The sequence below is a fragment of the Perissodus microlepis genome, chromosome 15, assembly GCF_051167445.1.
Source record: "Perissodus microlepis isolate ML-2025 ecotype Zambia chromosome 15, ASM5116744v1, whole genome shotgun sequence".
Lineage (NCBI taxonomy): Eukaryota > Metazoa > Chordata > Actinopteri > Cichliformes > Cichlidae > Perissodus > Perissodus microlepis.
In genome coordinates, this window is record NC_140475.1 from 36,716,842 (window position 1) to 36,732,648 (window position 15,807).

At 40.3% G+C, this 15,807-nt stretch overlaps 1 protein-coding gene across 2 annotated transcripts in view; it reads right to left on the reverse strand.

Annotated features, from left to right (window-relative positions):
• The window catches only part of negr1 (neuronal growth regulator 1), a 178,014-nt gene that overhangs the window by 116,185 nt on the left and 46,022 nt on the right, over positions 1–15,807 (reverse strand). For both annotated transcript variants that reach the window (XM_084953027.1, XM_084953029.1), the window contains exon 2: positions 2,092–2,330. In XM_084953027.1, coding sequence (XP_084809153.1) covers positions 2,092–2,330 — 239 coding nt within the window. The remainder of the gene's footprint in view (positions 1–2,091; positions 2,331–15,807) is intronic.

Below are 15,807 nucleotides of genomic sequence, written 5' to 3' on the forward strand. Positions count from 1 at the left end.
GCAGGTAACAACAAACAGGAAGGTGATGACAGCAGAATCGGAAAGGCCGAGTTTCAACCAGAAAAGTTTTTCAGCAAAGTGACGACAACTGGCCCAAGAAGGAGGTTACACACTAAATTTAATCTGTAGCTCTATCCACTATCTATCCACCTGCTGTAACTTTATTATGCTAACCTGCACAGACGGATCAGCAGAGCTGTGTCGGTGCAGCTCCACAAAGTCAGTGCGATCTTTCACTTTCTTCTAATCCTGTCTCCGTTTGAGATTTACTGATGCCAAATATATCACGCTGACAGAAAAAATCTCATATTTTTCAAGTGTTCTTATATGTAAGAATAAAACCTGGACTTCACTGTTGATTTCAGTTTTTGCCTACAACTTTCACTCAGATAGCTGATGTTTACCTGCAATTTTGTCTGCAGGTTTGCCAGAAAGTTACAATCAACTAAAAGAAAAGTCTACCAAGACTGTTTTCTATGAAACGTTGTCCTTTGTGGACTGACACGAAAATGGATGGGGATGGGGTGGAGTCCGTCCTCCAAAAAAGGACCTATAAAAAAGTACCAGGAGTATAGCATTTAAATTCTGTGACCCTTTAAAACCGACAGGATTGTTAGGATTGTTAACCAAAGGCCATTTTTCAACGGCAGCACAGTGAATGCTCTCTCATCAGCAGCCAACCACATAAACAAGCACAATTGTTCAAAGACCACTTTGTACCTTCGAAACCAACCTTAGTTACCGCTCTACGCCCACACAGTTTAATATTTGCACACTACAGGCAGCAGATTAAGAAATTTGGGGAAACAGACTGTTTTAAAAGCGCGCTGCTTTCATGTTGTGCTGCTTGTTGAACAGGGACGGACACCTGAGAAGGTAAACAGTGATTTGTTTTGACTATTCTTCTTATCCCCGGTGAAAAGTGCTACCTCACAGGATAGCAGTTTACAGAAGCGCCGTCCGTGCTGTTTGTGAATTGATGTGACTCTTTTTTTTTCTTTTCCAAACCCTAGCGCTCTTGTACCAGTTTAACGTGGATAAAGGCGAAACAACAAACAAATCAAACTGCAGGTAGGATCACATGCCTGAAAAGAATTTTCATAAGCTCTCTCCATATGTCACAACAGAGACGCCAGCTGGAGAGCTATTTCCACTTGCACATTTCACATATCACTGCTCAAACTTCAGTGCTCCTGACCCTCACCTCTTCTATTAATACTGTGCTGCTTGTGCGGAGGTGTGCAACATTATGTTTTCATAAATTAATCCTTACCTTGGCTAGGCTTAAAGCAGAATTAGAATAATTTGTTGTGCATTTTCAATTAATCTGATACCTGCCGAGGGGTGTGTGTGTGAATGTGAATGTAGGCCAGGAGACAATGTTGTGAAATAAATATTAGGATTAAGAGAGAGACATTTTTTAATGAAATCTTCACATCAGCCTAGAAAAGAAACATAACATGGGTGGGCCCATTAAAATCCCTAAAAAAATGCACGCTGCCCGAGATAAAGCCCAATGCAGACAACCTCTAAAAAGCTCAGTGCCAGCACATTTGTGTCGAAAACTAAAATTCACAACATTATCGTCTGCTAAGCAATGCATAGTGCATATATAGCATATCAGCAAGTGCAGGATGTAGTTAAAAGTTATCAGAATTGGATCTCTTTTTGTTTTGCCTGCTGCGACAAAATCCAGAGAGGCCTGATTAAAGCTACTTTGCCTCCAGTAATTTAAACCAACCGGCTTTTTGCTGCATGGCCTGCGGGCATACAATGTACCTTAAAATGTCGGTTTCCCGTCACCGAAGCAATTTCTCAAGCCTTTGCCTTTGTGAGCAAGACATAAGGTGTTAGATCAGAAAAAGGCACAGGACGGAAGCTGCAGCTTGCTTTTTGTGATGCTTGAAATGCTTGAAAACTCTGCACCAATTTTAAACAACCAAAATTGAACTGCAGATATGTGCAGACAACTGAAACACGTGCATGCTTGGAAATGGAACAATGTAAGTTATGATAATCACCAACATATACATACTAATGAACATATGCTACACACAGACAAAGTAAAGAACACGCATGGCCTGCACGCACCTTTTACAATGAGGTTGAGGAGCTTTGGCCGTGGGTTACGCTCACTCTGAATCGAGCATGTGTAAAGGCCATCATCAGTTACATCCACTTTCTGTATCTGAAGGCTGTACTCATGTTTGTCTCCAACACTGGACACTATGGACACACGTGGATCCACAGACCACTTGTCATTCCCTGCGAATATGATGCTTGAGCGGTTCAGCCAGGCTCCTTTAGAGATCCCATCCAACAAGTAGCACCTGGATCAACAAAAAAAGACACATTTAGATTTACTTGGAAAAACACATCCGTCTCAAAGTATTTTTAAGTCATCATCTTTGCTGAAGAATGTCTTTGACTTATTAGCAATGTCTAGAAAATGTCACCTTTCTTGACAAATATTACTGTCTTCCTATTTAGAAGACACCTCCTGCTGTTTATTATTTTTTTAACTCAGAAAACAGGTGAAATCTTTAATGTGCCAAAAAGCGAGTCTCACAAAATACAGAAATCTCATCAACTTGACAAAGTGATTTAACATGTAAGAAGTTCAAGGTTGCTTTGAGATTTGATTTGTTTTGAGACTAAATTATCCCAAAGCCATCAGAATAACAAAGACTGTGCTGTTGTTGACACTCTAAACAAGTTCAAAGTGAAATTCTTTGTCACTTTTTCAGTGGCATTTTAACAGTTAAGTGTTAATAGGCATCTTTATACTTAAGCAGTTGACTGACTGAAGGTGCGTCTGACTTAATTTAAGGCAAACTGATGAGTTTTATGACAAAAAGACACAAACTACAGCAGTCAGAAAAGAAACACTTGGAACTGTACTCCAAACAGAGTCCGAGCAGATTGTGAGTGCCTGTTGCCCTAACACACGCCCATGTGCGAAGAGCAGCACTGTTTACAGTCTAGAGATTCAAACCTTCAACCTTTGCATCACCAGGTAAGGTTACTTACTGACTGCAATGGGGAGACATGGTTGTCAACACACCTTGCCAGAAATTTAGACAATGACACAGCGTGTGCCAAACTGAGATATGTTTGTGTCTTTGAAGGCAGAAATTTTAAAGTATTCAAAATGGGAAACAGGGATGGGCAAAATTATAGGATGATATTTCAAGGAAATTAGATATTTCTGGTATTTTTGACAATATAGAAAAGAAAATAGTGAACGATGCTTTATCAGTGATTGCAACATGCAGGAAGCGGCATCTTTTACCGCAAGCAAAATAAAGGGCATTTCCTTCCTTCTTTTCCAATCAGTTACTGTTAATGAAAACTGCCCAATTTGAAGTGTGAATCTGCTGCTACAGGGTGCCAGCAAGGGCAGCCTTGTGGTGGCATATTAATGTGTGTCTTAAAGTGTCATATTTAGATATCATTGCCATAGCAACACCTTGTGTTTGCAGAACAGCGAGACAAGCCCAAGCATGTCTGCCAGCAAGAGCCACATATTACGTCTCAGATGACAATTTAGTAGCTAAAAGGAAGTTACTTGAACAACGTCTGATGAAGAACGGTGATTTGCAAAATATGCAAGAAAACTGCTCCTGCAGTCGATTCTGTTCCACCACTTGAGACAAACACACAACATCGTGCACAATCAGGCAACAAAGAGATACTAGCAGCTGGTGATGTGCGACCCAAATGTAAACAATGAACTCAACCAAGCATCGCTGGAGCACTTGATAGCAGCGCTCCAGGAAGAGAAAATGGTGAATGGAAATTACTGGCACGGTTACTTTAAGCAGCTGGTTCAAACGTTTGACCCAAGATAAAACAGTTTAGGTCAAATATATTTTTCAATATTATTATGTGATAATATCCTGAAGAGTTCAAAGATTAAGTTAGTTTAGTTATTCTTAAATGCTAATTGTTCAATAATATTTAGGCTACTTTGGTCCACACGTTTGATTTAGGCTGTCACTGGATTTATTACTGTGTCACTGATATTGCATATCATGCTGTTGGTGGTGTTACTTTATTTCAACAGATTCACCAAATTATTGTAATTATTATATTAATATTGTAGGAACCCAGGCAGTGTTTTTCCTGGAAAAACTGGGATATTGCATGTTGGGTTGAGCTTTTTAACCAGTAACCAGTTAATCAGTAATTTCTGTTCACCATCTGATCTTCCTGTCATACAGAGCACATCTAGCAAGTGCTCCAGCCATGCTCATTTAAGTCATTTGTTTACTTCTGGCAAATCACCAGGTGCTACAATCGCTTCCTTTGTACTGGTTGTACTCGACAGTCTGTACACCAGCCTTCAAAAAGCACAATGCCTTGTTGGAGGTAAAAGTAAAAGGAGGTTAAAGTAGCTCTCTTTTTAATACATATATGTGTGTGTGTGTGTGTGTGTGTGTACATATATGTCATGGTACCCAGTGTTTTGAGTTTTACTCTATTTTGATATTTATTGTTTGTTTAGGTCATTTGTTATTGTATTACCCTTGTGTTAAGTCTCCCTTGCCCTTCATGTGTTTATGTCTGTGTGTCTTATGTTGCCAAGTTCATGTTGTCGTTTCTGTCATCTTCCCCTGTACTCGGTCTCCCTGGTTCGTGCGCCTGCCCGTTATGTGTCATGTCTGTGTGGCTCTTGTTGTCTAGTTTGTTTCATGTCTATGTCTCCGTGTTTCCTGTTTTATTTTGAAAGAGTCTGTTCTTTGTTCACTGCATTTAATTTACTCTCCCCTGTGTTGCCATTGTTTCATTCTAGTCAGCTGTGTGCCCATGTGTCTCCACTTCCCCTGATCACCTCATGTGTGTATTTAGTCCTCAGCCTTGCTGTGTTCAGTGTCGCGTCGTCTGTGTTCTCACCCACCATGTTTGTATTCATAGTTTTCTGTGGCATCATAGAACCAGTTTCCCAGTTTAGTTATAGTTTAGTTTCGTCACTGTGCTTCTGCCTTGTTTGACCCCCATGTCATCAGCCAAAATAAAGGCTCGCTTTTCGTTTGAACTCAGTTTCGTGTCTTCGCCTGTGTCTGCACCTGAGTCCTCCACACACTCTCCACTCGGTCTGCCACTGCGGATCGTGACACATATGTACATATATGAAAACATTATATATGCCCAAGTTTTATAGTGTTAGATTTTATTATACAGTAGTGTCTGTGTTTGCAGCACTAACTGAAAACTGCATCGACAAACCATGGCCAGTCATTTTTGGCAGTTTTCATTGGATCACTTTGAAATATTGGAGGGAGCAGAGGAACAAGAAAGAGCTCCCACAGTGTGCATTTGATGTAGAGTGCAGGTACACCACCACCACCTTCTTAGATAGGTAACCAACTTCCACTCTCGTTGAGCCCTGCTGTTTATAGACTTATGCTATGTGCAGCATAAGATCACATCACGGTCCCACCCAGAGTGGAAAAGGCCAGCTATTGGCTGATTTTCTTTTCCAATTACAACACCGTAGTTTGTGTTCCTGCCTCCTGTATTGTGTGATCTGCAGTTTTAAGCCTCATGTACAGCTACCAGAAGGAACTACAGGTACAGCTGAATCAACAAGGACTGAAATCTTTTAAACACTGAAAACGAGGCAACTGGAACACAACAAAAATAAATTAGTATTACTTTTTCTGTTCACTGTTGCAATTTTGATTATTTAACATGATTATTTATAAAAGCATACACCGTCATCTCTGATCAAAACTGGCACAACATCAACCTTAAACAGACAGGTACTCAGATTGTTTCCATGTAGAACAGAGATCTAGCCACACGTCTCTTGCAAAGTGAGAAATATCAATCAAATTATTCTGAAAGAATTAAATGCATGTGTCTTCATTCTTTGTAACTAATTTGCTAAATGATTGCAAACAGAGAACCATTAACCCCTTATTCATGTACACAGATTATTATTACCAGAGAATGTTTTTTCACATGTAAACGACAGGTTTAAGCCTATCTGCATTAACATCTAAATTCTCCATCATTTTTTCCATTGTGAAATGAACGTGTTGGGCTGTTACATCCACTGTAACGCCATAAGTCTTCCCCCGATGTCAGGATCATAAACCCTGTGATGCCGCTGTTTTTGTCTGAAGTTGGTTACCTCAGCAGGATGAGAAATGAACCCCAGAGAAAGAGATCGTGAATTTGAGTCAGGGGTTAAAGTGGGCTGGAACAATCCGGAACGGCGTTCTGGCACCTTCAGTTAATGAGCATTTAAATCTGATAGGCAGGTTAATGTTTATGTCGATGAGTTCATTTTTTGTGTCCTGTAGTCTGGAGTTGCTCCAGTGACAGCAAGGAGACACTTTCTCAATAATAAGAAAATAATCATATCCCACAGGACTGCCCATTTTTTCCTCTCATGCATGTGAGCTGTTCATGGTGTAGATGTAAATGACGTTGGTCGCAGTACTTCAGGATCTAGCTGGACGAGAAGCATAAACAGAATAAAGTTCTTTTAAGTTACAGATAATATAAAATGCAAATAAATGTTCTTTATAAGTGACACTGTCAGAGATTGAGAAAGATGTAAGAAACACAGGAAAGGGAATGGAGGTAAAGACTTCTCGGCACATGAAATCTGATAAAGTGGAAATTTAAACCTTTCATGTAATGTCCTCATTCCTTTTAGAGCTTTTAAATCAGATACTTGAGCTATAAATTATGTGCGGATTAAATTGCGCTTTTCCATAGTACAAGTATACTAATTTTGTGTTATTCAAAGGTTGCATGGAAATGCCAGGCAGTTTAGTGTTGGTTACACTGCTTAGTTTGTAGTAATGTGGTGAATAACGTCTCCACCATAGGCTGGACTGGTACAGAGCACCCTGTTCATGGTAAATGGTAGGTTAGGTCAAACGTTGACAATCAAATATATATAATAAATCATTATTATTTAGGGCAATGATCATGACACCTAATTCTACTTTTTATATGCCCGTTATAGTGTCTAGCGATTGGAAATCAGCCATGTAGCTCATGAATCATCTGCTTATATCTTGTTGAACTGTGAAAGTGAAAGTGCTAAACCTGTGAAAAGCAGTGAATACAGGAGTAGCAGCACAGGTCACAGCCTGTACACAAAGAAACATCTATATCACAAAACAAGCAAATATTTGACTTATTTCTAAGTAATTCACTTCTTCATACTACACCGCTACACCTGACCTTTGGGTTCTCCACCTGCACAATCCCAGTTTAACCCCTACGTGTTTCACTCTTCCTCGAACATCTAAGCATGAACAAGCAATGTTCAGTAAGTAATAAATACAGTTGGGAATATTTTTCAACCACAACAAGACATTGACCAAAGACCACCAGCTGATGTTTATTTAACGCTGAAATTATATGTTGGATACAGTTTCTGAATTTAAAAAACTTTTTTAGGGACTTTTTAATCTTTTGGTTGGGGATTTCACTGTGGGGCGTTTGCTGGTACTGTGTGGGGCAAAGGAACAGTGTCACATTCCTCAGAGACCTGCTTGTATCTTGTTGGCAGCAATGATTTCTAAACAGATAGAATTCCAGACAAGTGTTCACAGTCCTTCCATGGGATGACTTTCAAAAACCTCGGGACTTCCTCTAGTTAGATCTTGTTCACTAAAGGCTCTCTTTCAGTCTTCTTGGCTATCTGAATTATTGTTTTTGTTTTTAATAACTGGACGTGAAAATTGTAACATTTAAAATAAGTATGATTACAAATGGTAAATGGCCTGCATTTGTATAGCGCTTTTCTAGTCCCTAAGAACCCCAAAGCGCTTCACACTACATTCAGTCATTCACCCATTCACACACACATTCACACACAACACATACAACTTAATCATACAAGGTATAGTCCTCCACAGACAATGATGCAACCTTCAATTTACTCAACGTGCTTTATAAGAGCATGCTCCGATGCCTGAGAGACCAGCACCAACACAGGTTATGTTTAGCTTCAGTAAAGGTTACAACATGGGGATAAGCACTCTCACAAGCCCAGTGCTGACCGTAGTTAAGAAATCGCATCATATTCTGTAACGAATACTGTAATAATGAGCAGGAATAGAGGCAATCAAGTTTGGCTCTTTAGCCGTTGTCAACATGCCACGCAGACTGCCAGCACCAGTAGTAAACCCACCGAGGAAATCAGTTTGGCACTAACCGCAAAGCTCTTTACTCCCTACGCCAAAAAAGTGTCTGTCAGGAAAGCGGGTAGAGGACAATGGTTTCGTCCACGCTGGTTCTCCCCTTAGAGAAAGCATTGCTGCATTGTGACAAATAAGTGGCAAACAATGTGAGAGTGGGTAAAATTAAATAAGCACAAGAGAGAAGTGCAGATCCTGTGGAGAGCCCACACAGACCTGTCAGTTAGTTAGCCCATTGACCACCTGAGCCACGGTGTTACTTACCCTCAGGCAAGATTTACTGAAGGAGCCTCAAGGCAGGTTTCACTCCGTTTCTGTTTTTTTTTTTTTTTGCTTTTCAACAAAATAAGAATTCACTTGTACACTAGATTTTAGAGATGTGCTGATTATTTAATGTGCTGTATTCACATAATGGCAGATTTGTGGGCTTCAAGTGGCAAATTCATTACTCAGATTGACCGTGGTCGATACGAAATCGCATTACGGTGACATAAAGCCAATTTTTAATGTATTTTCAGCTGAGAGAAGTGTTGGGAGGCTTGGTGCCTACATGTATGATCACAGCCCTTCAGTGACTTGTAATTTAACACACTTTGGCGGGACTAGTAAGAGTGTTCATTGAACCTGTGTGCAGCCCACTGATGTGGACTACTTGTCAACAACTTCCAAGACTTTCATCATTATATTCTTGTAAAACAGGGTCGCCATAGAAAACATAGTCTCCAGTGTAGTTGCTATTGATTTTTATGTTTTCTCACCTAAAATTGTCCTTTCAGAATCACTCACGCTGGCTTCATAGGTGGCTGTTAAAAAAGTTTCCTCTTCAAAAGAGATCAGAAGCTCTGGTCAGCTTTGTATAGATGCCAGTTACAATGCACTTTAACAGTGACAGGCTTTTAAGGCTTGAAAAATTATCAAAAGGTCTCAAACCACTGCCGCAGCACAGGCTTCTTCTAGCTGTATAAACCACTTCTACTGCTATCCATTGGTACCATAAGACATGCATTTCTTTGTTGTGGTCATATAAACTGCTGATATGGTTGTTGTTCTGCTGTTTTTGAAGAGGAAACTAACTTTTCACAACCACCTTTCAAGAATAGATTTCGGGGGAAACCTTTACTTTAACAAAGCCACGCAGCTAAAACTATGGCCTGAGGACACATATAACAGAGCCAGGATCTCTACTAGGACTTTTGATATTATTTCCTCTTCATCTTGATGTTCTTGCACTGGTTTTTCCAGTTTGCTTATCACCGTTGAGTGCCTTTGCACTCTTTCTGCAGAAATTATTATTGTTATCTCGCTGTCATCTTTCACCACGGAGCTAAAGCGATGCTCGTATTTGTTCATCTGCTCACAAAGCAGTGTGTCAAAACAGGCCATTTTACATTAGCACATTGTCTCGGGTGGGTGGGAGGGTGTTTAGTGTGGCTGCTGACTGAAGTAGGAGCTACAAGGGAACTGATCACAGGTCTGGCATGAGACATCTCGGTGTGGCAGATTCAGGCTGCTGTTGGGCCAAGTCATTTTTGCTGCCTGTGATATCGAGCAATTTGATGGAGCGTAGACCTCAGGCAGATCAGTAGTGTAAAACCATTACATATAGATGACATATATATATACAACATTGTGATAAATTGTGGTGGTAAATGCCCCTGACACACCAACAAACTCAAATCTGCAGTCCTGCTTCTAGACGCTTCAGCTGCTTGGAGAGGGGACAGAAGCATTTTTGCCTGCAATGTATTTCTTTTAATTCTGCTATTTTAAAGTAATCCCACATTATTCAATGAAACCCACATGGAAATTTTCGATTAAAAGTAACAAGCTATTTCACGTACCAAAGACCTTGGATATTAAATGTAAATTATTGCAAGGCCATGCCATTGGGCGTGTCTTTTGTTTCTGCCACATTTCCCAAATTCATCTGCTAGTAGGCTCCACAGTGTAGTCGTTTACGCATTTGCCTAACAAGCAAAAAGAGCCCCAGTTTGATCCCGGGAGGAGACAAATCCCTTTGGGGTTGTGTTACGGAGGACATCGGGCGTAAAAAATCTGCTAAATCAAATATGAGGCGCTACCTGCTGCGGCGACCCCTCGTGAATGAGAGAGCAGCCAAAAGTTGTTTTTTCTCGCCCCACCCCCCAGTTCATCTGCTCACCCAGGCATAGCAGCACAAAACTAACACCTAAGGTGAGCTTTGTTTTAATTAGGCTGCCTTTATTCTAGAAGCCTCCCCAGGTAGCAGACTGCCCATGGCTTATACAAAGCGCAGGTAATTATTTCACAGACATCAGAACTTCCGGTCTGATGCAGCTCTGACAACACAAATATATGCTAATTGATATTTCTGTTTATCCCCGTTTCTGACGAATGAGTGCACAGGAACCTGGCCCATTACAAGATGTGTGGGTTTTTTTAAACATATATTGGATTTCAGAAAAGAATTCAATTCAAACCCCAGTGATTATGCATAATGTGGAGAAAGGAAAGTGATGAGCTGGTGTTTGAGCAGCACCTCACATGAATGGGGAATGATGACAAATCATTAATTACAGTATGGAAGCTGGAAAGATGAGGCTGATTTTAATCCATTTAGCCAAACTCATTCATGTTCTTTGATTAGATATCATAATTAACACTGGGGTGTCACTGCGACCCAGATTCTTTTTGCACTATACAAATGTTTGCTAGATCTTCAACTGTAAATATTCTCCTTGGCGCCAACTCCACACATCTCGCCTCATAAACATATTTCACTGTTTCACAATTTTTTTTCCCCTCCAGTTTGGCAAAGGAAATAAATGCGTTTCTGGATGTGTTCCTTTGCAGATTTTTTTAGATGTAAAAGTTAAGTAAGACTAAAGACAAACGATGTTTGCATTTTAAGAAATGGAAACGTTTTTATTTTATCTGAAATGAAGACAACAGCAAGACATTTTGTGCAGATTTTACTCAGAAATTATTGTTATTATTATTTTTCCTTTATCCACCATTGAAATTGAACCTGAGGACCAATTACAAAGGTTGGGTTTTGTTATTATTATTATTATTTAGTTGTTTAGCTGTTGATGACAACAGTGCAATTGGTACTTGTCATTATTCTATGTGAAAAAGATCTCAATAAAAAGAAAACACTTCTAATCACAGCTTGTCCTGATCCGTAATCAGTCAGAACGCTCAAATCAGTCGGACCTGTACTATTTCTATTCTCCAACAGGTTAGCTGACACTTGTCACTACACTGCAACTTCACTACATCAGACGTTGTGGAGGGCAGTTTGAGTGCTCTCACGTCCACTGCCCATCTGGCTCCTTATCTTTACAACCTAGCTCACAACTTCCATCTACTTCAGAGTTCAGCAACTAGTCTTTTTACAGCTTTGGATGGCTCATGACATCACCCTCAATCTTGGGGTCTCTTCCTATGCACTTCATAATCTATTTTAAGATATTACGGATCTCTTTTAAATCTGTATGTAATAGTATGTCCCAGCCATTGTCGAGATATTCCACCAATATGTCTTTTTACTGTCAGACAACAGCAAAAGCTGTTAGGGATGGCATATTACAGCATTTCTGGGAAGAAGATCTGCTCTGAGAGAAGCAGCTTAGAGCTTTTACGCAAAATAAATCAACCCCTAGCAAAACCACAGACTATTCAGGAAGAAATATGTGGTCGTGCAAACCTTGGAGCTGTTGATGGACTCAAACTCTGATAATTCATGTCTTGTCAACTTTGTGATTCAAACTTTAAAAGGAGCTGGTGGGTCGAGTCATGACAGTTGCCACACAGATGCGACAACGCACGTGAGATGGACTATGGAGTTGTTGACACTGAATTTTCACATCCATATGGCAGACGTGTCGGGAGTAGACAGATAACTCGAGGACTTGGGCAAAGACCCGAGGAGAGATATAGGTTGCTCATCAACCTGCTGATAGTGACAGTTCGATTTCAGCCTGTGATTCTTCAGAAACAGAGTTAAAGGATTCACAGCTCAGGTCTTATTCTCTGTTCCCAGCAGCCAGAAATGCAAGAGGAAAGACACTTAGACATGTTTTAAGCCTGAGATTTAGATTGTTTGATAATTAGATTCATCCAGGAGCATCCATTAAATATCTGCGATGTGAGAGGTGAAATACAGAACTGATAACTGTTGCGTTTTCCTGTAATATTACATCAGACAAGAAGCTGAACAATTCAGGTTTCTTTCTCCATTCTCTCTCCATTTTCACATGCCAGAGGGGGTCCTGGTTATACTGGACGACACGGCTCCTAAATAAAAAATATTCCTTTTTTATATTTTAGTAATTTATCTATTTATAGGTCAAACACAGGAAAAGGGATGGAGGTGAAGCTTTTGGATGGGGTAGAGGTCAAGCAGAAGGCTGTGGTGTGGATGGTGATCAAGTAAGGGCCCCTGTAAACCATGTAACTGTAGTTCCTGGGCCTGAAGCTTTACTTCCACAGAGAATCCTGAACCTCTCAATGATGCTGTTGATGCTAGTGATGGTAAATTTGATTCTTTTTACTGAATCGAGTTTTAATGAGTCACTCACCAAAGTGAATCGGGTTTTTTGAGTCATTTGATTCACTGAGTCAGTTGACCAGAGAGTGCAAAAAATTTACATTTTCACTCAAACTTAATTTGTTTCTCTTTTCATGTAAATCCCACTGCTAAGATGAATGATTCTAAAAAAAACAACTATTTTGTAGAGCGAAAAATAGCAAAAACATTTCTAAAATTAAGCAATTTCCTATCAAAATTGCTTAATAAACATTTATTTTGTTTATTTGTATTTTATTAGTATTTTCCTTAAATGTGTCAAATATATATTTTCTCATCTAAATGTCCACTGAGCTGTGAGCCAGGGGGCGGTAATGCACCTTAACATTGGTTGCCAACCAAGAAGAAGAAGAAGCTGTGAGCCAGGAGGGAGGGGGTGAGTGAGTGAGTGATTCGTTCGCTCTTTGATTCAGCACAGGAGGGAGGGGGTGAGTGAGTGAGTGATTCGTTCGCTCTTTGATTCAGCACAGGAGGGAGGGGGTGAGCGAGTGAGTGAGTGATTCGTTCGCTCTATGATTCAGCACAGGAGGGAGGGGGTGAGTGAGTGAGTGATTCGTTCGCTCTTTGATTCAGCACAGGAGGGAGGGGGTGAGCGAGTGAGTGAGTGATTCGTTCGCTCTATGATTCAGCACAGGAGGGAGGGGGTGAGCGAGTCCTGAGTGATTCGCTTACGCTTACGATTCAGCACAGGAGGGAGGGGGTGAGCAAGTCCTGAGTGATTCGCTTACGCTTAAGATTCAGCACAGGAAGGAAGGGGGTGAGTAGCTCAAATGTGCTGTTAGCATGTTAGCAGAGCGATGCTACTGTGAACCGAGGAGCTATTTTCCTGATGTGAGCTTCTACTCAGGGTTTTTTCTTCCAGTTCAGAGCAGAAATGCTTTTGTTAAGAAACTGGCTGTTGTTTCCCCCCACAATTTTAATTATAAGCTAGATATATTTCCACTAATGGAATTAGTTTGCTAACAGCAACAGGGATGAGTCAGTGAATCAGTTGGGCTTGTGAATCATGATTCACGAGTCAGTAAAGTGATTCTCGAGTATTGAACGATTCGTTCACGAATCGAACATCACTACTTGATGCTCCTGATCCAGAACAGTCAGTTGGCTTTATTGAGTTGTTCATTTCTAATGAACTGATCCAGAGTGTTTTTGATGAGACAAACTTGTATGCAGATCAGCATTCACGCTGGCAGTGTCTCACCACATGCTGCTCTTCATGCATTGAAGATCGTTACAGTTTCAGACACGAAAACATTCCTACTGTAGGGCCCCTTTTTCTCCCTGGTATCATTCATAAGCCTGAACTTGAAATGTACTGGTATACTAACCACATGCTACCCACTCCCTACTTCAACAAGGTCATGTCTCACACCAGGTTTAAAACTGTACTGAGAATTTGTCAGTGATAATGAAGCACAACCAGCCAAACGCACTGACAGGCTGTACACAGTCAGTCCTGGCATTTGTCCAAATTCCATGAATTGTATATTGAATATATTGAAGATGCTATGATCCCGCGGCCTAGCAATCGGGCTCTACAATCTCCAAACAAACTTCTAAACCCTTCTGGTATACGGTACTGTTATACCACGAAACTGCAGAGAAGTTGGCCTGGGAGACAGTCCCAGACTGAGTTTCTGCTTTATCACATAGCAGGCACTGACTGTCGGTGTTTCATGGATATCTTTCACACTTCTGCAGTACTGTGTGAGTGCTTGTTAAATCGAGGTGGGAATCACCAGACACCCCATGATATGATATAATCACAACACGTCACACATGATATTATATTATTGCAATTTGTTTTTTACATTTTGTGATATGCTGAGTATTGCAAACACATATATTTCAACTTGAGGCCATGTTTCAAGTTTAAACTATGCCTTCAAAGTTAAACTTCGTCAATATCTGTTGCATGCTGCAAAATGACATTACATGCACACTAATACTGTCAGCAAACACATCCATATACATGTATGTTGGTACAAGACAGATTCAGTCTGCAATCAGTTTGACATCAATCTGCAGTTGAATGAGGTCTAGTTGGCTATAACATGCAATCAGTTTCTGATAATAGAGCAATTAACTGTGATAAATCACTGAAAATCACATATCATAGCTGTCTGCATAGACAGAAATTCATATTTAACTGTTACATTTGTGCTCAGCAACCTTCCTGTTCTTTAGGAATATAACCAGAATACAACCAGCTGGCAGCCACTTGAGTCGAGTGCCCTCGAGTTATGCTTAATGAAAAAGACTCATTCAGTCTGTCTGCTTTTATAAATTATTAAGCAATTATTTGAAAACCTTCAACAATCTCTCTGAGAGTGATTGCAGACAGTTCACATCAGACTGCAGCTGTTTGCAGAAAGGTTGCCTCCTGTCAGGCAACATATCCAAACACTTTGTAATGAAAAGTGGTTATAATTGTGTAACACTCAAGCTCTGGGAAACAATTTAGTCACCATAAGTTGCAATCGGTAACAGAATGTGAAAAAAAACAATACAATCATCAGACAACCATTGTTTTTTTGGTTTTCATTTTTTTTGTAGATGCAAGAACTTGACCACTGAGCTATTAGTTTGCTCTGAGTTTGGAGGTAGCTTTGTGAACCTAAGTGTGTCCACTGTTGGATGGTGCTCAGCTAACATTATCTCAGGATGGTGGTGCATGAGCTGAGCCCTCTTGTTCACAGCAGTACAGTATTTTAGAGAGAGTTCTTTCACTTTACAGCATCTGAGCTGTGTGTTTGTGGCCACCTAAACATCATGAATAGGAGTGAGTTTGGGGTTATCGTTTTACTCTTTACTTGTATAGTTTTTGCCACGCTATCTCAACCTGCACACTTTTACTGCTGCCTTCCCACATCCCCCAGATTTCCTGTAGTGAGGTGCCTAAACTGAAAACCGATGTCAGTCTTACAGAAACCTTTATTTCTGAAAATAAGGGTGAACCACAAATAGTTTTGGATATTGGTAATAATGACCACAGAAATGGGGAAATAAACAAGCCTGGTGTGGTAGAACAAACAAAATTGAAATAGTAAAAATGACTACAACCTCTTG